At 39.1% G+C, this 23381-nt stretch overlaps 1 protein-coding gene across 16 annotated transcripts in view; it reads right to left on the bottom strand.

The window, feature by feature from the left end:
- Positions 1–23381, bottom strand: part of ST7L (suppression of tumorigenicity 7 like) — a 101836-nt gene that overhangs the window by 77906 nt on the left and 549 nt on the right. For 10 of the 16 annotated variants that reach the window (XR_001109670.3, XM_064372705.1, XM_064372711.1 and 7 more), the window contains exons 2-5: positions 21011–21093; positions 14699–14861; positions 4792–4846; positions 2758–2873 (exon numbers count right to left, since the gene is read on the bottom strand). Coding sequence is in view for 15 of the 16 variants with exons in the window: in XM_064372705.1 (XP_064228775.1) it covers positions 2758–2873; positions 4792–4846; positions 14699–14861; positions 21011–21093 (417 nt within the window). In the remaining variant the exon portion in view is untranslated. Of the gene's footprint in view, positions 1–2757; positions 2874–4791; positions 4847–14698; positions 14862–21010; positions 21094–23381 lie in introns of those variants that run through there. The other 6 variants (XM_064372710.1, XM_012466575.3, XM_012466581.3 and 3 more) reach the window with 4 other exon arrangements.

Genomic DNA, 23381 nt, shown 5'->3' with positions numbered 1-23381 from the left:
AGTCGAGCACAGTGGCTCACACCTGTAATCCCAACACTTTAGGAGGCCGAGGCGGGCAGATCACCTGAGGTCAGGAGTTCCAAACCAGCCTGACCAACATGAAGAAACCCTGTCTCTACTAAAAATATAAAATTAGCTGGGCGTGGTGATGCATGCCTGTAACCCTAGCTACTCAGGAGGCTGAGGCGGGAGAATAACTTGAACTCAGGAGGGAGAGGTTGCAATGAGCCGAGATTAAGTCACTGCACTCCAGCCTGAGCAACAAGAGCGAAATTCTGTCTTAAAAAACAAAAAAGGAGCATTTGTTCAAGTATTTTTTTTGTTGGTTGGTTGGTTGTTTTTTTTAGATACAGGGTCTCATTCTGCTGCTCAGGCTGCAGTGCAGCAGTGCCATCAGAGCTCACTGCAGCCTCGACCTTCTGGGCTCAAGAGATCCACCCACCTCAGCCTTCCAAGTACCTGGGGTTACAGGCATGCGCCACCATGCCCAGCTAATTTTACAGGTGTGGCCCCATCACACCTGGTGAATTTTAAAACTTTTTGTATAGATGGGGTCTCAGTATGTTGCCCAGGCTGATCTTGAACTCCTGGACTCACAGTATGCTCCCACCTTGGCCTCCCAAAGTGCTTGGATTACAGGCATGAGGCACTGCCCTTGGCCTATTCATGTCTTTTTCAATGGATGTGGTGGGCATTAAGTCATTTCATTTCATAACACACATTGAAATATAGGGTATACTATTATTTTTAAATGTCTGTATTTTGTAGTTTGTCAAAAATTACATTATCTATGATTACTTAACCTTATGATGTTAAGTAATTTGACTTAAAAATGTGTGAAGGGACATATTCTTTTCCAAAATTCTTTTAGGAGTTATTCAAATAAAAATGTGGTATTTTAATACCACACCTTTAGTAGACAGCCATGATTGCTATTTTAAAAGCCCGCTGATGTTTGCAATTCAGTGTTACTCTGTGAGAGGGGCTGTGAGAGAAAGGGTGGTGAGGCCTAACTTCCAGAGTCACTCAACGCTTAAAGTTACCATACAATACTGATATTGTACTGCTGTTACTTCCCCAGCACCTATCATTTTGCCATTAATATAAACTTAAAAGTATATAAACATAAGTCTATTCTTTTCACTCCTTTATTTGCAATTAAACCATTTTCTGTAACCATACCAAAGATCCTTGGTTTTCCTCCTATCATCCACTCTTAACATATTTAATTTAATCTAGCAAAGATAAATCACTATGAACTCATTTTAATGCAGGAAACTGGCTATTTTTCAGACCCTTCAGTGAGTTTATGGTGGGTAGCAGCAGTAATAATGTAGTGGTTAACAGCCAATCTTGAGTTTGAAACACAGTTTTATCATTATTAGCTGTGTCGCTCAAGGCATATTACTTGATCCCCCTTTGCTTTGGTTTCTTTACTGTTAAAACAGGGCTGATAATAGTACCTATCTCATAAAGTGACTGGGAAGATTAAAAATAATGCCTGGCACATAGTAAGCCTAGACAAGTGTTAGCTATTATTAGTGAAACTGCTTAAGACATCTGTGACACCTAGGCCATTCATTCATTTATACTTTCATCAAAGAATAAATATCAATATCTACATTATGCCAGGCAATGGGCTGGATAATAGGAATTCAAAGATGAAGAGATTGTAGTCCCTGCTCTCCAAAAGTTCATATCCTAGTAGTAAAGACAAACATTAAAGCAATGTGATAACATTAACAAGTAAATGTTTGTGGTTGAATAAATTAACTGAAGTTACTTCATAGAGGTCTGGACTAAGTAGTATAGAATTGCAGAAAACAAAGTATTGAATTCTGTGGCAAGGAATCCCAGAGAAAGCTTTCTAGAAAATGTGGCTTTTAATTTGGATAATGAAGGATAAAAGTAACTCATCAAGGCCAGGCACAGTGGCTCATGCCTGTAATCCCAGCACTTTGGGAGGCCGAGGTGGGTAGGTCACCTGAGGTCAGGAGTTCAACACCAGCCTGGCCATTGTGGTAAAACCCCATCTTATATATATATATAAAAAAAAGTAACTCATCAGATAGATAAAGAGGGTGAGTGCATTAAAAGTAGAAGAAAAATTGTGATAAAGATCCCAGCCTAGGGCGTAGTGGCTCATGGATATAATTCTAATGTTTTGTAATGAGTCTGAGGTTACAGGGAGCTATTATTGCACCACTGCACTCCAGCGTGGACGACGAGTGAAACCATCAATCAATCAATGAGCCCTGACATTAAGCCAGACAATTAAGAGTCTCAATACTCTCTCCTATAGATAAGCACTTAGAGAAAACTAAACACAGAAACTTCTATGATCTTCTACCACTTTATATGCATCTCTAACTCATAACTAAAACAAAACATACTCCAGTTTTCTTTACATGCCATTCTCCAATGTTTATACATTGTTCTAGTCTTTTATTTGATGTATAATTGCAGGTGTTAAATTTCCCAGACTGAAACAGGGTACACTGTTTTCTGGAAAAGTAGTTGTCGTATTAGATCTCAAAGGTTTTTTAAGTAATAAAAAAAGGTATGAAATATTTTAAATTCTTTAATATGGAAAAGCAGTGTATCAGCCTAGCTTACAATCATAATTTAATTTAATCTGAGTTTCTTATCAATAATATAAACTACTCCAAGCCAAATAATGCTGTATAATAACTTTAAAATTTTTTTTAAATAAATTCCATGATCACTGTTTATAGTATGAACAGATATGACACATACCTGTGTCTGAAGGACGTAAAAAATCTGTGTCACAAGTGAAAAAGGTCTGATGGTCCTGAGCTGACAAGTTCATGTCATAGTATGTAAGTGGCTCTTTACCAGTCACCCAAGTGTATCTTTACCAAAACACAATAAAATATTTAAATTGGACATGAGAAAGCATCTATCTGCTATAACAGACACTACTTAAATTCAAAAATATACTGCTACACATTTGGATGTTTTAAAATCTCATAAGCAAAACAAAACATAACTTCACAAACTACTTAGAGTATGGTAACAAAACATCAAATACCAAATAGAAAAGTAATATTCAATAAACGATTGCTTTTGAAAATTGAATTGGGCTGCATGCAGTGGCTTGCACCTATAATCCCAGCTACTAGGGAGGCTGAAGCTGAAGGATCACTTGAGGCGAAGAGCTCAAGACCAGTCTGAGCAATATAGCAAGATCTTGTCTCTATTTTGTAACTTAAAAAAAAAAAGGCTTAGTAAAAAGAAACTTAAGGATTGGGAACTGGTACACAAAATGGAGCCTAAAATGGAGCTAACATATGAAATGTATCCCCAAAAGTAATATTTTTATATTAAGAGAAAATAATCATTCAAAAGAAGCATAAGAATTTCTGATACTAAGAAATTTCTCCTAAGCTGGGTATGGTGGCTCACACCTGTAATCCCTGACACTTTGGGAGGCCGAGGCAGGAGGATCACTTGAGGTCAAGAGTTTAAGACCAGTCTGGCCAATATGATGAAACCCTGTCTCTCCTGAAAATACAAAAATTAGCCAGATGCAGTAGGGGCCGCCTGTAATCCCAGCTACTTGGGAGACTGAGGCAGAAGAATTGCTTGAACCTGGCGGGAGGAGAATGCAGTGAACCAAGATCACGCCACTGCCCTGCATGCTAGCCTGGGTGATAGAGAGAGACTCAGTCTCAAAAATATATATTATATATATAAAATATATATATTTTTAGATCTTCAGGCAATGGATACTGTATAATACAATGAAGCATACCTTCAAACTTTGATTAAACAAAATAAGAGATTCAAGGACTTGTTTCTTACAGGTATCCCTTAATACAGGCTAATGGCATCTTTCATAAAAGCCTAGCTTTCACTTCACAGGATGTCACTGTCTTACATTATCAAGTCTTTAAGCACAGGAGTTATTATTGCTTAGTCATTTTTTTTTATCTCCATCATTTTTGCACAGTGCCTGTACATGGTAGAAACATAATGCTTCTTATTCAATAAGTTAAATAACATGCCCCATTTTACTTCTAGGTAAAACACAGCACTGCTCAACATAAAAGTAAAGTATCTTCGGTCATAAGTTTCAAAAGATGTTTACTCATTTAGAGTAAAAGCCAGAAGGGAAATGGACACAGTAATGAAAATAGGAAATAGCAATATGAAATCAATATAAAAATACAGTACCCTCTACTGTTGTATAATTTACATTCAGTGATATTTTCTAATCTTCAAATTTTGAAATTTAGCATTCATGCACAGGAATACGCTGACACTGGTAATTTTTTCTTAACATCACACATTAGCTGGATGTGGGCTCTGCCTATGGAGTAGCCATTCTTTCTTTTGTTTACTTTCTTAATAAATTTGCTTTCTGCCAATGGAGTAGGCATTCTTTTCTTTTATTCCTTTACTTTCTTAATAAACTTGCTTTCACTTAAAAAAAAAAATTAGCTGGATGTGGTGGCATGTGCCTATAGTCAGCAGGAAAATTGCTTGAGCCCAGGAGCTCAAGGCTGTGGCTAGCTATGATCATGTTACTGCACTATATCCTGAGTGACAGAGCGAGACTCTATCTCTAAAAATTTTTTTTAATTAAAAACAAAACAAAACACAGTCAAGAAGCTGCCAAGTAAAACTCTGGGCTAATCATTTTACATTATTATAGATCAGTACCTCCTACTAGAAGAGCTGTGATTTATTTACAAAGACAAATATTTTTTGTAAATACCTTTACTCTAAAACCAATGCTCTAGTTATACTGAAAGCAAAATGTAATACCTCCTATATTCTGCTCCTCTGAAAAGATTTAGAGGGTTTCTCCACACTTTACATTCTGAAAAACAAGGGGGAAAAAGAGACACTTTAAAATCTTCATTTAACCAATATCTGTTGTCTACCCACTGTAGGCTAAGCACAGTGCTAGCCACAGACGGTACAAAGATGAATAAAATATGCTCTCGAGAAACAGAATTAAATCATAAATCTAGTCATTTCCTTCTGTCTCCACAGCATTTGGTTCCTAATTCAATTATAGCACTTACCACATTACAATGTGATTATCTGCTTGGTTTTGTTTCCCCTTTAAAATATGAAGTCTTACAACTTTGCTCATTTATATATTCCTGGAACCAAGCACAGCATCTGGAACTGACTCACTTAATTGAATTAAATATAGTATGAGAGTAGTCATGTAAATAGCCTGAACTGTGTGATAAGTGCCATAGTACATTTTGTTCTAAGAGAAAAAAAAGAAAAAGAAGTGATTAAATTTGTTCTGGGGAAATCAGGGAAGGCTTTAGAAAGGAGGTGACATTTGAACTGACATTGAATCACTATAAAAAATGAGAATAAGGTTGCAAAATGAAGAACATCCAAAGCAGAGGAAGTATCATAAAACCATACAGCATGGTTAGGCTAGAGTACAGGGTAAGGAGTGGGAGGGAGAACTGTAAATGGGGTTAGAAAATAGACTGGAAGAGTCTGGGCACAGTGGCTCACGTCTGTAACCCCAGCACTTTGGGAGGCCGAGGTGGGCAGATAACCTGAGGTTAGTTCAAGACCAGCCTGGCCAACATGGTGAAACCCCATCTCTACTAAAAATACAAAATTAGCTGGGCATGGTGTGCCTGTAATCTCAGCTAGTAAGGAGGCTGAGACAGGAGAATCGTTTAAACCCAGGAGGCAGAGGTTGCTGTGAGCAGAGATGGCGCCATTGCACTCCAGTCTGGGCGACAAGAGTGAAACTCCATCTCAAAAAAAAGAAAACAAAAGAAAATAGACTGGAAGAAAGTGATGAAGGAGCGTATGTACTACAGTAAAGAGTTTAGGTATTATCCTTGGTCATCAAAGGTTTATAAGCAGAAAAATAACAAATATCAGACCTTTGTTTAGATTAGCAGTTCTCAAAGTATGATTCATGGAATGCAAAGTAACAACTCTTCAAAATAAATTCTAAGACATTATTTGCCTTTTTAAATGTGCTCACTTGAAATCAGTTGCATGACCCTGAGAGTAAGGGTGTCCTTAAATTTGGCACCCTAGGCACCTACCTCACTTGTCTTACTTGTCCTGCAAAATTGAACTGGTGATGAAAAGTCAATGATGGGTAAAAATGCTAGCACATTAGCATGAGTCAAGACAATGACACTAAACTGTACTAGCAGTCATTGGATTCTTCACTTCCACATCTTTGCAGTAAAAATAAGACAAATTTCTTTCTCTTTTTTTTTTTTTTTTTTGAGATGGAGTCTCATCCTGTCATCCAGGCTGGATTGCAGTGGCACAATCTTGGCTCACTGCAACCTCTGCCTCCTGGGTTCAAGCAATTCTCCTGCCTCAGCCTCCCGAGTAGCTGGGACTATAGGCGCAGGCCGCTATACCCGGCTAATTTTTTGTATTTCAATAGAGACAGGGTTTCACCATGTTGCCTAGACTGGTCATGAACTCCTGAGTTCAGGCAATCCACCCACTTAAGCCTCCCAAAGTGCTGGGATTATAGGCATGAGCCACTGCACCCGGCCAGTAAATTTCTTTTGAACATTATAGCAGGTATGATGGTTTTCTCTAGTAAACAAATTGTTTATGAGCAGAACTGGCCCTTTTTGTCAGGGAACATCACTTTTACTTGAAAGAGCCACACACAAACTTACAGTTATTTAGATGGGTACCTGGCAGATATTTTCTTAAAAATGAACTGAGTCTATCAAAATCAAGAAAGAAAATGAAAGTATTTGCTGCCAGTGATAAAATTTTAGCTTTCAAGTACATATTAAAATTTTTAAAAATTTGTGTCAGCTACTGTGAGCCTGGAAAATTTCACAATAAAGACTTTTCTGTGAGAATGATGATGATATTAACAAATGAGTTTTTTGTATTATGCAAGAAAACTGATAAACATTTATGATATGCATAACTCAGTAAACAAGTATTTTCCAAACAACCAATGTATATTATAAAATTATACATAAGTAAAGATCCATTCAAAATGTAAGATATACCAATAGATTTTCACATAACACAGCATTCAAAGTTCAGATTCCACACTGCAACTAAACTTTCAGAAAGAACTCATAGCAAGTTTTAGTGTAATTTCAAAAAAAGATATCCACAAATTTTCTGAGAAGGCTATTAAAATACTACTCCCCTTTCCAATTACACATGAGTGAAACCAAATTTTCTTCATATACTTCAATTGAACACCATTTCACAATAGACAACGGAGAATAAGCTGTCTTCTATTTACTGAACTTTTACTTGTTGTGAGAAATATAATTATTTTTCACAATGTGAACCTATGGAATCAGACAAGTTTCACAATGTGAGAAATAATTATATTTCCCACAACAAGTAAAATTAGTTCAGGCTACCATAACAAAATACCACTGACGTGTGGCTTAACAGAAATTTATTTTCTCACAATTCTGGAGACTAGAAGTCTGAAATCAGGGTACCTGCAGGGTACTAGCACAACTGAGTTCTGGTGAGGCTGAGTTTTTGCTGTATTCTCACATGGAAGAGAGAGCTCTGGTATCCCTTCGTATTAAAAGGCATTCCTGTCTATCAGATCGGGCTTCCACTCATATTTTATCTTAATAAACTTCTGAAGCCCAATTTTCAATAGTCATATGGGGAATTAGGGATTCAAAATATGAATTTTGGGGAACACAATTCAGTCTACAGCATTCTGGCCCTGGCCCCCCCAAAATTTATGTCTTTCTTTCATATACAATATGTTGATTCCACCAGGCACGATGGCTCACATCTGTAATCCCAGCACTTTGGAAGGCCAAGGTGGATGGATCACCCTGAGGTCAAGAGTTTGAGACCAGCCTAACCAACACAGTGAAATCCAGTCTCTACTAAAAATACAAAAAATTAGACAGGTATAGTGGCGCATGCTTGTAATCCCAGCTACCTGGGAGGCTAAGGCACAAGAATTGCTTGAAATTGGGAGGTGGAGGTTGCAGTGAGCCGAAACGGTGCCACTGCACTCCAGCCTGGGTGGCAGAGCGAGACTCCAACTCAAAAATAAATAAATACATAAATACATAAATAAATAAAAATACATTAATTCTACCCCCAAAGTCTTAACTTATTCCGGCATCAATTCTAAAATATAAAGGCCAAAGTTTCATCTGAATATTATCTGAATTGCTGGGAGCAGTGGCTCACGCCTATAATTCCAGCGCTTTGGGAGGCTGAGGCAGGCGGATCCTGAGGTCAGCAGTTTGAGACCAGCCTGACCAACACGGTGAAACCCCGTCTCTACTAAAAATACAAAAATTAGCTACTCAGGAGGCTGAGGCAGGAGAATCGCTTGAACCCAGGAGGCGATGGCTGCAGTGAGCCAAGAGTGTGCCACTGCATTCCAGCCTGGGTGACAAAGCAAGACTCTGTCTCAAAAAATAATAAAATAAAATAAGTAAAAATAAAAATAAATATCTGAATCAGACAAGGTGAAGCTGAAGGTACAATTAATTCTTAGACTCAATTCCTCTCCAGATGTGAACCTATGGAACCAGACAAGTTATGTGCTTCCAATATACTGTACGATGGTGGGCAGACATAGGATAGACATTTCCATTCTCAAATGGAAAAAATCAAAAGGAAGGAAGGGGTAATGGTTACTAAGCAAGTCCAAAATCTAGCAAGGCAAATTCCATTAGATCTTAAAGCTTGAATGCCAGGCGCAGTGGCACCTGCCTGTAATCCCAGCTACTCAGGAGGCTAAAGCAGGAGGATCACTTGAACCCAGGAGCTCAAGACCCCAAGCCTGGGCAACACAGTGAGGCCTTGTCTAGTCTCTATTTAAAAAAAAAAAAAAAAAAAAAAAAGAGGCTAGGCGCAGTGGCTCACCCCTGTAATTCCCAGCACTTTAGGAGGCTAAGGCGGGTGGACTACCTGAGGTCAGGAGTTTGAGACCAGCCTGACCAACATGGAGAAACCCCGTCTCTACTAAAAACACAAAATTAGCCAGGCATGGTGATGCACACCTGTAATCCCAGCTACTTGGGAGGCTAAGGCAGAAGACTCGCTTGAACCCAGGAGGCAGAGGTTGTAGTGAGCAGAGATCCTACCACTTCACTCCAGCCTGGGCAACAAAGCAAGACTCTGTCACAAAACAAAACAAAACAAAACAAAGAAAGAAAGATAAGAAAAGAAAGAGAAAAAGCTTGAGAATTCTTTTTGCCTTGATACTCTGCCCTCCAGGCCCACTGGGGTGGCAATGTCACCCCCATGGCTCTGTGGTACAGCCCCACCCATGCAGTTCTCTGTGAGAGTGGCCTGGCCCCAGTAACTGGAAAGGCAGCCTCCCCTCTTTGAAACCAAGGAGGAAACAGCCTTGCCCACTGGGCCTGTATTGGGAGTGGCAGTCCTGGGTTTGGTCATTCTTCCTTTTCTTTGACGTTAGTTCATGTTCATAGCTGAGTAGCTCTATGGTCTGGTCCAGTAGAATCCAAAAAGTCTAACACCCTTCCTCCATTCTGCCCCACCTTCCCTGTCCTTTTTAGTTCAAACTGGCAGTGTGTTTGCTGGTATAAACTCAACTCTATTCCTGGCTTCTACTAAGATGACTGTCTATGAAGTGCACACATGATTTCAAATAGTTGTTCCACCACACCCCTACTGTTCTCTTCAGAACAAGTTTTCTCATGTATTCATAAAATGGATAGGCTGAGAATTTACAAGTCTTCAAATTCTGGTTCCTTTTTGCTTAACAAGTTCTTCTTCTATTTATCTCTTTCCTTTCACATTTCATCATAAGCAGTCAAAAGAAACCAAGTTGTGCCACTTTGCTTAGAAATCTCCTCAGCTAAATATTCAATTTCACTGCTCTCAAGTTCTACCTTCCCCAAAATGCTAGAATACAGTTCCACCAGCTCTTTACTACTTTACACAAGGATCGCCTGTCCTCCAGTTGCCAATCACACATTCCTTATTTCCACTTGAGACCTTGCCAAACTGTCCTTATCCATATTTCTAGCATGCACCTCAAAACTCTTGCAGCTTCAACTCATTACCCAGCACCAAAGCTGCTTCCACATATTTAGGTGTTTATTACAGTGGTGCCCCACTTCTTGGTACCAGAATCTGTTAGCTAGGGTTGCCATAACAAAATATCATATGCTGAGTGGCTTAAACAACAGAAATTTATTTTCTCACAATCTGAAGGCTGGAAGTCCAAGAGCAGGGTACCAAAATGGTTGGGCTCTGGTGAGGGCTCTCTCCTGGCTTTCAGAGAGCAGTCTTCTCACTGTGTCTTTGCATAGCAGAGAGACAGCAATCCTCTTCCTCTTCTTACAAAGCCACCAATACTATCAGATTAGAATCCCCTCATTTAACCTTGATTGCCTCCTAAAAATCCCCGCTCCTAATACAGTTATATTAGAGGTTAGAGTTTTAACATATGAATTTTAGGGGACACATTTCAGTCTACAACATGTTAACATGTAATGGATTTACTGCTATTAAAAAATATTTTAAAATTTCCTGCTTTAATTTCTAAGATGATAAATATTGATGGACATAATCTACATTTAGACAAAGGCTCTTTGAGGTCCTGGATAATTTTTTAAGAATAAAAAGGATTCCTGAGTCTAAAAAGTTTGAAAACCACTTTTTCTTTTTACATAGTAAGCAGAGAGAATGTACTAGAAGGCAAAGTATAAGAGGAAGGGAAACCACTTAGGATACTATAGCAATAGCACAGGGAAGAGATGTTTAAGTGCCTAGATATGGGGCTATGAATGTTGAAAGAAAAGAAGGTAGAATGGGCTGGGCTGGGTGGCTCACACCTGTATCTCAGCACTTTGGGAAGCCGAGGCAGGCGGATCACCTGAGGTCAGGGGTTCAAGACCAGCCTGGCCAACATGGTGAAACTCCATCTCTACTAAAAATACAAAAATTAGACTGGCATGATGGCAGATGCCTGTAATCCCAGCTACTTGGGAGGCTGAGGCAGGAGAATCGTTTGAACCCGGGAGGTGGAAGTTGCAGTGAGCCAAGATCACGCCATTGCGCCCCAGCCTGGGCAACAAGGATGAAACTCTTCCTTCATATTCTTGTCAGCAGAGAAAGAAAAAAAAAAAAAAGAAACTCTATCTCAAAAAAAAAAAAAAAAGAAGGTAGAATGGAGTCAAGACAATTTTTTAAGGGGGAATTGTTACAATTTTGGGTTGACTGGAGAAAACAGGGGTAATATAAATGATATAAACTAAAAAAAACCCCAAAGATTTCTAAAATGAGAATTGGATGCCATCAAAGATTTTAGAATTATAGAGGAAGAAGTATGGAAGAAGACAATTAGTTTCATTTTGGACAGAATGAGTTCAGGGTGGTTAGGGCCATTAAAGGTGGAAGATTCTAGCAAAGAAATGTAGGTCTAGAGTTTAAAAGAGAGCTTGGGGGTAGAAATTTAAAATTGGTTCCTCCCAGCATACATGTCTATGGTTGCTAATATTATTGAATAAGATGAAGTTATCCAGGGAGAAAAAAATTGAACAAAAGGATGCTTTAATTTACTTTAAAAAAATTTTTTTCCCCCTTAGAGATAGGGTCTTGCTGTCACCCAGACTGGAGTGCAGTGGCATAGTCATAGTTCACTGCAGCCTCAAACTCCCAGGCTCAAGTGATCCTCCTGCCTCAGCCTCCCAATTAGCTGGAACTACAGGTTCATACTACTATGCCCAACTGATTTTTTTGTAGAGACAGGGGTCTTGCTATGTTGCCCCCAGGCTGGTCTTAAACTCCTGGTCTCAAGTGATCCCCTTACCTCAGCCTCCCAAAGTACTAGGATTATAGGTTTGGGCCACTGTGCCCAGCTTTTAACTCACTTTGAGGTCCAATTCAAAGTATTTCCTCTGTGAAATATTTTTCAGCCCTCCCTCCAAAAACTGACCACTCTTTCTTTTCTGTCACCATAGTATCTTGTATAAGATATCATGTATCGTTATAGAGTATCACATATAAGATACTCTATAAAAGCAGCTTACCATACTCTTTTGCTGTCGACTTATTTATATCTGTATCCTCTACCAAAATGGAATGTTCTTAAGGGTTTCTTCACTCTCATTATTAATGGCATACTCAGTCTTACAATAGAAAATAAAATCACGTCATGTGCTATTGTTATAATTATTTACATATTGAACTCTGAGCTTCATGAGGACAGATCTATATCATATTCAATTTAATATGTCTTGTTCTTAGGGGTGCTGTAATTATTTTATGAAAGAGGAGAAATGAGAAGAGGAAGGGAAATTGACTATTATTCCTTCTTTTTTTTTTTTTTTTTTTTTTGAGACGGAGTTTCGCTCTTGTTACCCAGGCTGGAGTGCAATGGCGCGATCTCAGCTCACTGCAACCTCCGCCTCCTGGGTTCAGGCAATTCTTCTGCCTCAGCCTCCTGAGTAGCTGGGATTACAGGCACACACCCCCATGCCCAGCTAATTTTTTGTAATTTTAGTAGAGACGGGGTTTCACCATGTTGACCAGGATGGTCTCGATCTCTTGAGCTCGTGATCCACCCGCCTTGGCCTCCCAAAGTGCAGGGATTATAGGCGTGAGCCACCGCGCCCGGCCGTTATTCCTTCTTATACTCATGAATGGCTGCCAACCCTACCCAACTATTCCTAGTTATGCTTCAGAACTCCAATTAAATGGTGGTTCCTCAGGGGCTTTGTATGACCACATCTAAAAAGTTCCACCAATTGCACTCAAGTAGTATATTTCTATTTTTTTGTTTGTTTTCTGAGACGGAGTCTCGCACTATCACCCAGGCTGTAGTGCAGTGGCACTATCTCGGTTCACTGCAATCTCCACCTCCTGAGTTCAAGCAATTCTCCTGCCTCAGCCTCCTGAGTAGCTGGGACTACAGGCATGTGCCACCACGCCCAGCTAATTTTTTTGTATTTTCAATACAGATGGGGTTTCACCATGTTGGCCAGGAGAGTCTCGATCGCCTGACCTTGTGATCTGCCCGCTTCGGCCTCTCAAAGTGCTGGGATTACAGGCATGAGCCACCCTGCCTGGCCTAAGTAGTATTTTTCTACTGAACTATCATAACTCTAGTGGTTAAGCTATTGAACAAATGAGACATTGGGAATATTATGGAATTAACTCATTTGTATTATTACCACATGATTATTACCTATAGCAAATGAAAGGAACAAAAATCCAAAAGTATTCATTTTGGCAAGGCACAGTGGCTCACACTTATAACCCCAACACTTTGGGAAGCTGAGGTGGGCGGATCACTTGAGCCCAGGAGTTCAAGACCAGCCTGGGCAACATAGTGAGACCTCATCTCTATTTAAAAAAAAAAAAAAATTTATTTGGCTTTGAAAATTTTGCTTTCCTAGTTACATATCATTAAAAATAGTTGCTTTCTAGCTGGTTGGGCATGGTGGCTCACGCCTGTAATCCTAGCACTTTGGGAGGCTGAGGCAGGCAGATTACCTGAGGTTGGGAGTTCCAAAGTAGCCTGGCCAACATAGTGAAACCCCGTCTCTACTAAAAAAAATACAAAAAATTAGCTGGGTGTAGTGGCGTGCGCCTGTAATTCCAGCTACTAGGGAGTCTGAGACAGGAGAATCACTTGAACCCAGGAGGCAGAGGTTGCAGTGAGCCGAGATCATGCCACTGCACTCTAGCCTGGGCTACAGAGTGAGACTTCATCCAAAAAAAGAAATTTGCTTTCTATTACTTGATACGAATAGAGGAACAGTTATGAAAATGGAATACTCATATATGAAGAGCTGAGACTTTGATGTCTTTTTAAGCATACTGAAAAAAAAATTTTTTTCCTACTTTCCTCTCTTGGCAGAGATGGCTGATTATTTCTCGTCTCCATTATTGGTCATAAGATTCCCTGATTTGCTGGGCATATAAACACTGAGAAAATGATGACAATGTCTAGCCTTCCTTATAGAGAGTAGTGGCCACATGAAACAGATCTGACCAGTAGGAAGTAAGGTAAAATAGTATATAACATCTCTGAGAATAGTCCTTGGCTTCTATGGGGTGGAGTAGAGGGAAGGAGTGACCTTACCTTGGATTTCTTTCCTTCCTACTGATTGGAATGTGGATATGATGGCTGAAGTAAGAGCAACTGTCTTACGCTACAAGGTAAAAACTACATTTTTGGATGGCAGGCTAACAAAATAGAAGGGGTCTGGGTATCTGATGATTATTGTTTTCCATACTAGCCATGGACTACCTATATTAACATGAAATACAAATTTCTCTCTGTGTCTTAGTCCATGTGGACTGCTATAACAAAATATCGTAAACTAGGTAGATTATAAACAGCATAAATTTATTTTTCACAGTTCTGGAAGCTAGGAAGTCTATTATGACCAAGGTACCAACAGATTTGGTGTCTAGTGAAGATCTGCTTTCTGGTTCATAGATGGTACCTTCTCGTGGTGTCCTCACATGGTAGAAGTGGCAAGCAGCTCTCTGGGGTCTCTTCAAAAGGGCATTAATAACATCCAAGAGGGTACTGCCCTCATGACCCGATCACCTCCCAAAGACCCTACCTCGTAGCATCACATTGGTGATTAAAATTTGGGGGGAAACACAAACATGCACACCACAGCACTCTGCTGTTTTGAGTTTTCTATCTCCCAGAGCCAAACTCAATCTTAAATATACAGCTCTGAAAACACATTAGGAAAGCAGTCACCTGACAAATTCTGTCTGCTGGTTTCACTGTCTCTGTTCCTGGAAGGAGAACCTGGTTCTGAAATGCTGTGCTCTGTTCCTCCCATCAGTGGTCGCAAATGGCTTACAGATACATGCTCAATAAAAGATGTGCCATGCTTATGGAAGTACCACCATTCAAATATCTATGACAAACAGAAAATATCCTCCACTTAGAATTGATCAGCAGATATATGAGCTCAAATTAAAACATTCTCTTAAGATGTCCTGTTCAATTCAGCAATGTTAAATGCACTCTCCTTCCAAAAAGAAAAAAAAAACACATAAACACAAGATTCACCAATAACACATATCATGTAAAATTATCTTTTTTATAGTTTTGTCATAAAATGTAGACAAGCTTAAGCAAAACTAGGCATATGTAATAAAGCATTAAAAAATAGTAAGAAGCATTTAATCTATAAGTAATTTAACCCTGTTAAGTTACATTGTCATTTTACTCTATCTGCAGCATAAACAGTTTTCAGATAATAAGCATAGTAGATGAACAGACTAGACTAGGATCAGCATGCCCATGTTTGACTCCCAAATCAGCCATTTATTAGCTGTGTGCTGTGGGCAAGTCACTTAACCTCAACATCTCAAAGCAGAGCCTCAGCTAAATGTGGTTAACAAGAATTATAAGAAAGTCCTTTCTAAGGCAAAAAGTACTACTCCAGTATTTGGTAAAATTATTAATATAGGTTAAGAGTCAGGTTGATTCCCATATTGAACCACTGAAAAATCAGGATATTCATTTCTTTTTGTTTCCATAGTTTATCACTGTTATAAAAAGAGAAACCAGGCCAGGCATGGTTGTTCACATCTGTAATTCTAGCACTTTGGGAGGCTGAGAAGTCCCAAAAGAGAAATCCTCAAGAAGGATCGCTTGAGCCCAAGAATTCTAGACCTGACTAGACAACATAGTGAGAACTCGTCTCTATAAAAAAGTATAAAAATAAAATATTAGCTGGGTGAGGTGGTACAAGACTATAGTCCCAGCTACTCAAGAGGTTGAAGTGGGAGGATATCTGGAGCCCGGGAGGTCCAGGCTGCAGTGAGCTGTGATTGCACCACTGTACTCCAGCCTGGGCAATAGAGTGAGATTCCATCTTAAAAAAAGAAAAAAGAGAAAAAAGTCAGGCCTGGCATGGTGGCTCACGCCTGTAATCCCAGCACTTTGAGATGCCAAGGCAGGCAGATCACAAGGTCAGAAGTTCAAGACGAGCCTGACCAACATGGTGAAACGCCATCTCTACTAAAACTATAAAAATTAGCCAGGTGTGGTGGCACATGCCTGTAATCCCAGCTACTCAGGAGACTGAGGCAGGAGAATTGCTTGAACCTGGGAGGCGGAGGTTGCGGTGAGCTGAGATCACGTCATTGCACTCCAGCCTGGGCAACAGGAGCAAATCTCCATCTCAAAAAAAAAAAAAAAAAGAATCAACTGACAGATTAGTCTTCTGCCAAATGTAGTAGATAAATGTATTAGTGTATGTAAAGAATAAACAAAGCATATCCACAACTAAGAGATTTTAATCTTTTTGTTTCTTATTTACATATTTTTGAGATAGGATCTCACTCTGTTGCCAGGCTGGAATGCAGTGGCATGATCACAGCTCACTGCAGCCTTGACCTCCCTGGGCTCAGGTGATTGTCCCATCTCAGCCTCCCTAGCAGCTAGAACTACAAGCGTACACCCAGCTAATTTTTATATTTTTTGTCAAGACAAGGTTTCACCATGTCACCCAGTCTGGTCTCAAACTCCTGGGCTCAAGGGCTCTGCCCTCCTCAGCCTCACAAAGTGGTAGGATTATAGATGTGAGCTACCACAACCAGCCGGATTTTGTTATTTTTGAAAACTATTTTACTATGACCAGAAATAGAACACATCACAAAAAATCAGAGTTTTCAAATCTGTAGGAACATTTTTTGCTTCAGTAAATAAAGAACAATTATGCTACATAGGTACCAAAAGTATAGTCATATTGTGGCCCACTGACTAAATGCCACAATGTTTATAGGACAGTGTGAGAAAATCAAGGTGCAGCATTTTTTTATATCATGTCACCAATGTTTTATGCTCAATATAAAATGGCTTATTCCTGCTCATGCTTACTAAGTTAGCAAGAAGTTAATTATCACCAAATGAGGCCATGATTTGACTTCTACCATATGTTTTACTAAGAGCTGAGATAAAACTTCTTTACACAAGCAGAAATTGTTCATGTGACAGAAAAGACAAGGTTCATATTGAATAAATCTTGGTTAAGAAAACTGGATAGAGCCAGGCATGGTGGCTCACACCTATAATCCCAACACTTTGAGAGGCCGAGGTGGGAGGATCACATGAGGCCAGTAGTTCGAGACCATCCTGGACAACATAGTAAGACCCCATCTCTACAAAACATAAAATGAACCAAATGTGAGGATGTGTGTCTGTAGTCCCAGCTAGGGCTAACATGGAAAGATCACTTGAGCTCAGCAGGTTGAGGCTTCAGGGAGCTGTGACTGTATCATTGTACTCTAACCTGGGTGACAGAGTAAAACTTTGTCTCAAAAAAAAAAAAAGGTAAATACTGTCAAGGGTAACAATAACACATTTCCCTTCACTATACAAAGTGCAGTGGGTTTTTAACAAATGAGTATGAAATTAGTGGCTTTTTCAACTTTTAAGTCAACTTTTTAACACAAATGAACAATGATAATAATAACTGCAAATACTTATCAAAAGCTTTCTATGAGTCATGCATTATGCCAAGTCCTCGACATGCATTATGTCATTTAATTTTCACAAAAACTGATTTTAGAGATGATGACACACATTCCAAATTTAAATACCTAGCTTTAGTTCACATCGCTGGTAAGTGGCAGAGCTAGGATTCTTATTGAGGTTTGCCTGACTTCAGAGCTTCCAACTGTTGCACTAGACTGATTCACAAATACATCTCACTATATATGTGACTGTATGTCGTTATACAAGTTTGTTAAATCCAGGTGGTAAAAGAAATTATAAACACAACAACCTTTGCTAATAAAAACCCATCAATATTGCAAGGGTAATGATACAGTTTAACCTTTAAAATGTTACTTGAATTTCCTAACTTTTGTATATTTAAAATGCTGCTTTATAAGGTGCAACAAAATGTTTTGCTGGGTTTTTGTTGTTGTTGTTGTTCTTTTTGAGACAGGGTCCACTCTATTGCCCAGGTTAGAGTGCAGTGGCATGATCACAGCTCATTGCAGCCTTGATCTTCTGGGCTCAAGCAATCCTGCCACCTCAGTCTCTGAAGTAGCTGGGACTACAGGAGTGCACCGACACAATGTGCTAATTTTTAAATTTTGTACAGAGACCAGATCTTGCTCATTTGTCCAAGCTGGTCTTGAACTCCTGGCCACAAGCAATCGTACTGCCTCAGCCTCCCAAAGTCTTGGTATTACAGGCACGAGACACCACACCTGGCCACAAAACGTTTTTTAAAAGGTTTTAGACATCATTTATATAAGTAAGCTATCCCCCTCTTATAATTGAGGAAATTATGGTTTAGACAGTTTATGTAGCTTGCCCTAAGTTATCAGCTAGTAAGTGGCAGAGTCAAGATTCAAAATGTTATCTTTTGGTTCCCAAACAAGTGCTTTTTCCACTACATTAGCTTCAATGATAGTTTCTTAAAAAATAAAAATAAAAATAATAAAAATAAACTATATTACATAGAAACAGGGTCTCACTGTTGCCCAGGCTCATCTCAAACTTCTGTCGTTAAGGGATTCTCCCACCCCAACCTCCCAAAGTGTTGAGATTATAGGTATGAGCCATTGTGGCTGGCTAAAAGATAGTTTATTGTCTTTACTAATTGATTTTTGTATGCTATTGACTAAATATGCTAAAATATGCTCATGTTAAATTATGAAGCTTATATTAACATGTAGTTTTAATCCTGAATTCCTCAATAGCTTCTATTTTTTAAGCCAAGAGAAAAATCTCGTTCTTGTTTGGCATTTCACTTTAACAAAATGGTCTGTATTAGTCCCTATTAAAAAAAAATAGATCCAATACAAATGCTATTTCTATTATAGCTGGAGAGCACCACCTAGAGATTAAAAAAAAGGAACAGGCTGAGTGTGTTGGTACAAGCCTGTAACCTTAGCACTTTGGGAGGCCGAAGAGGGTGGATTGCTTGTGCCCAGGTGTTTGAACAACATAGTGACTTTGTCTTTACAAACAATAAATAAAAATGTAAAAAGAAGAGACAAATCCATTGGCTATGCATGGCATAAAACTTCTTAAGATTTTTATCTGCAGCAGTATTGTTCCAAAGTATACATTAGGAAACGTTACATCCTAGGGATATTAATGTGGATCATAAAAAAATGTTTTATTTATTTATTTATTTTGAGATGGAGTTTTGCTCTTGTTGTCTAAGCTGGAGTACAGTGGCACAATCTTGGCTCATTGCAACCTCTGCCTTCCCGGCTCAAGGGATTCTCTTGCCTCAGCCTCCTGAGTAGCTGGGATTACAGGCATGCGCCACCAAACCCGGTTAATTTTTTTGTATTTTTAGTAGAGACGAGGTTTCTCCATCTTGGTCAGGCTGGTTTCGAACTCTCGACCTCAGGTGATCTGCCTGCCTCAACCTCCCAAAGTGCTGGGATTACAGGCATGAGCCACCTCACCTGGTCTTTAATTTTTTTTTTAACTAAAAATATCTTCTTAAAGGAAAAGTTGAATAAAAGTTAAACAGTTTTGGTTTTTTTTTGGTTGTTGTTGTTGTTTTGAGATAGAGTCTTGCTCTGTAGTGTAGTGGCGCCATCTTGGCTCACTGCAACCTCTCCCTTCAGGGTTCAAGTGATCCTCCCACCTCAGCCTCTCCAGTAGCTGGGACTATAGGTGCATGCCACGCACCAGCAAATTTTTGTATTTTTTTGTAGAGACAGGGTTTTGCCATGTTCCCCAGGCTGGTCTCAAACTCCTGGGCTTGAGTCATCAGTCCATCTTGGTCTCCGAAAATTCTAGGATTATAGGGATGAACCACTCTGTCAGGCCAAACAAGTTTCTTAATTGTGAGAATTCTCAGAATAATAACAGCCAAAATTCATTGAGTGCACACTCTGAACAAGCTACCATGTTATAAACTTTTATAACATCTGATTTAGTCTTCATAATCCTATAAAGTTCATGCTGTTATTAACCTCAGTTAACAGATGAGGAAACTGGGGCTTGGAAAAACTATCGGTTGAATGCATAACACATAAATTTTAGTCTGCCCAATGTTGCCAATATTAAAATACTGTGGTCAGACATGGTGGCACACACCTGTAATCTCAGCTACTGGGGAGGCTGAGATGAGAGGATGGCTTGAGCCCAGGAGTTAAGGCTACAGTGTGCTATACTGGTGCCTGTGAATAGCTATTGCACTCCAGCCTGGGCAACACAGTGAGACTCCATCTCAATTTTTTTTAATGAGCAAATTTTATATAAAAACTGTATATCCAGGTTCTATTTATTGATTTATTCATTCATTCATTTTTGAGAAAGGGTTTCTCTCTGTCGCCCAGTCTGAAGTGCAGTGGCATGATCTTGGCTCACTGTAACCTCTGCCTCCCAAGTTCAAGCGATTCTTGTGCCTCAGTCTCCTGAGTAGCTGAGACTACATGCACCCGCCACCAAACCCAATTAATTTTCGTATTTTAGTAGACAGGGTTTCACCATGTTGGCCAGGCTGTTCTTGAACTCCTGGCCTACTTTGGGCTCCCAAAGTGCTGGGATTATAAGCGTGAGCCACAGCGCCCAGCCTATCTGGGTTCTCTTTAAATGATTTGAAAAATTGGAAGAACTGGTAATACTAGATGCAAGTTTATATGGCAACGATTAGCTTTAGCCTCTTTTAGAAGGGGCATGCACTGTCCAGGTTACCCAGTCCTTAAGGAAACAAGAATTTAATTCTTAAACTCTGTCAATCTCACTCATTTTTGTTACCAACTTGGGCTCTGCAGGCATTTAATTTCCAACACACCCCAAGCCCTCCCTGACTAGGGCTTGGTTTAGACAGTTTATGTAGCTTGACTAGAGTTTACAATAAGCCTTTAATATGTAAATAAATACTGTCAATCTCTAAAAGTGGATTGGGAGATGCAGTGTTCCCCAGACTTGTTTGAATAGGTAACTCTTTTCAAATGCTGAATACGTTTTGGAAATGCTGATCAATAGGTAATTACAATTTATAATTATTGTAACCATATAAAGGATCTTTAGATAAATACCAAAACATGAAGGAAGGAAATAGAAAGTACTTACAAATATTAATCCTGATATCAGTGAAGATGTCCCTGTAAGTGCCACATAGAATTTGGGTGTCAGTGAATTTAAAAATACAGTCACTGTCAAAAGAACAAGAATTAAAGTTTTTAAAAATGCAAATTTAAAGTACTTAGGTTACAAATGTGAAAGTATCTTTATGAGTGGTGGGACTTAAGTAGTATTAATATCTAGTGTGAAATTCACTTGAAGAAGTTTTAATTTGTATATATTATACATGATGGCTTATATATATTAGTAATATTTGCAACAAATCAAATGAGGTAATTTAACTTGCTTTTGAGAATAAAACTGACCAGGTGCGGTGGCTCACCCCTGTAATCCCAGCACTTTGGGAGGCCGAGGTGGGCAGCTCACCTGAGGCTGAGAGTTCAAGACCAGCCTGACCAACATGGGGAAACCCTGTCTCTACTAAAAATACAAAAAAAATTAGCTGGGCATGGTGGCACATGCCTGTAATCCAAGCTACTCAGGAGGCCGAGGCAGGAGAATCGCTTGAACTTGGGAAGTGGAGGTTGCAGTAAGCCAAGATCAAGCCATTGCACTCCAGCCTGGGCAAAAATAGCAAAACTCCATCTCAAAAAAAAAAAAAAAAAAAAAAAAGAGACTAAAACTAAATCACTTATAAGTCATAATTCAGACAAGAACTTTTGCAAGTCTGTAAAAATACGAAGCTAAACAGACATGTTTTTACAAAGGAGGGTCAAAACTACTCCATAATTATTTTGGTAAGATACAAAACCACAGTCTCAAATTAGAGGGACAGTGTATGTATTTGGTATGTCAGCTAGAGAGGCAAAATGGCTCAAAGAGAAAAACAACAAACAGAAATCTCCCTGACTTACTGAAATCCTGGAGCAGATTTTTCACTTCAAATAATTCTCTCATAAATACTGTGGGTTTTAGAAAGAAATAAAAATCTGACCAGCTAGGATGGCTTACTCCCATAATCTCAGAGTTTTGGGAGGCTAAGGTAGGTGGATCGCTTATAGTCAGGAGTTCAAGACCAGCCTGGGCAAATAAAAGAGACCCAATCTCTATACAAAATATAAAACTCAGCCAGCCGTGGTGGTGCATGCCTGTAGTCTTAGCTACTTGGGAGGCTGAGGCTGGAGGATCGCTTGAGCAAAAGAGTTCAAGGCTGCAGTGATCTTGCCACTGAACTCCAGCCTGGGTGACAGAGGGAGACTGTCTCACAAAAAAAAAAAAAAAGAAAGAAAGAAAAAAAAAAAAAAAAAGAAAGAAAGAAAGAAAAAAAGAAAAAGAAAGAAAAGGAAAAAAATCTATAATCAACTATTCTTATTAAATGTTGTAATGGTTAACATGTAGAAAAATAAATGACAAATCAATCAGTAACACTGTGCATATTAACCACTGTTATGCACTTCACCTGTTAGAGAGATGCCAAATTCACACTTCAGTTTAGCTTTTTTTTCTTTCTTTCTTTCTTTTTTTTCAAAGACTGGGTTTCACCATGTTGGTCAGGTTGGTCTTGAACTCCCAACCTCAGGTGATCCGCCCGCCTTGGCCTCCAAAGTGCTTGGATTACAGGCGTGAGCCACCGCGCCCGACCTGTTTAGCTTATTTTAGTGTGCAAGTTATATCTGAACTTAATCATACCTATCCTCTAAAAAAGCCAAAATATTTCCGAACATTACTTCACAGTCTTTAATGTCATCTCTGGAACAGGAAAGGGGACATTTGCTGCCTTTTGCTACAGAAAAATCAACCACTGTACTTAATCATGTAACAGAAATACTTCCATCTTGTTCTGAGGTTGCTGCTCAGACCTTGATTGAAATATAATCACATGGTAAGAGGGCCTGGGCCCTCAACACTTCATCCTATCTACAACTAAAGAATAGTACAGTATATAAGAATCCATCAGGATCATCACTTCTTACATGTCTTTGTATTTTCAGCAAAGACTACACAGCAAGTGCTCTACAGATGTTGAAAGAACTAGCAAACCCACTGTTTGTGGTGCTGTCTCATTTCCTGTACGATTTTATTAGTCAAGATAAGCCTAAAAGAACAGACAAAAATATCACGAAAACTATTTCTTAACAGAACTATTTTAAAACAAGAGAATGGTCAATTAAAATCATGTCATTTTCTTTCTTTGAAATCTTTAAACTACAGATGTGCTCATCTTCCTTGTCTGGGTATGAGTTCTCTCAGCTGCGCGGTGGGAGACTCAAAGTAATGACTTTTAAGGGATCCTATCAGTGGTGGGGGTGTATATAAATTATGTATCCAAATCTGAGAATACACTCTTCTGTCCTAATACCTGAAGCTTATAGTTTGTCAGGTGGCTTTTCCATGGAAAAAAACGAGGACATAAGAGAGA

This window comes from Aotus nancymaae, unplaced genomic scaffold (assembly GCF_030222135.1).
Source record: "Aotus nancymaae isolate 86718 unplaced genomic scaffold, 86718_ANA_hifiasm-v0.15.2.pri h1tg000007l, whole genome shotgun sequence".
In the NCBI taxonomy this organism is placed as follows: Eukaryota; Metazoa; Chordata; class Mammalia; order Primates; family Aotidae; genus Aotus; species Aotus nancymaae.
The sequence above is the reverse complement of the archived record's forward strand: the minus strand, read 5'-3'. Positions and strand labels throughout refer to the sequence as shown.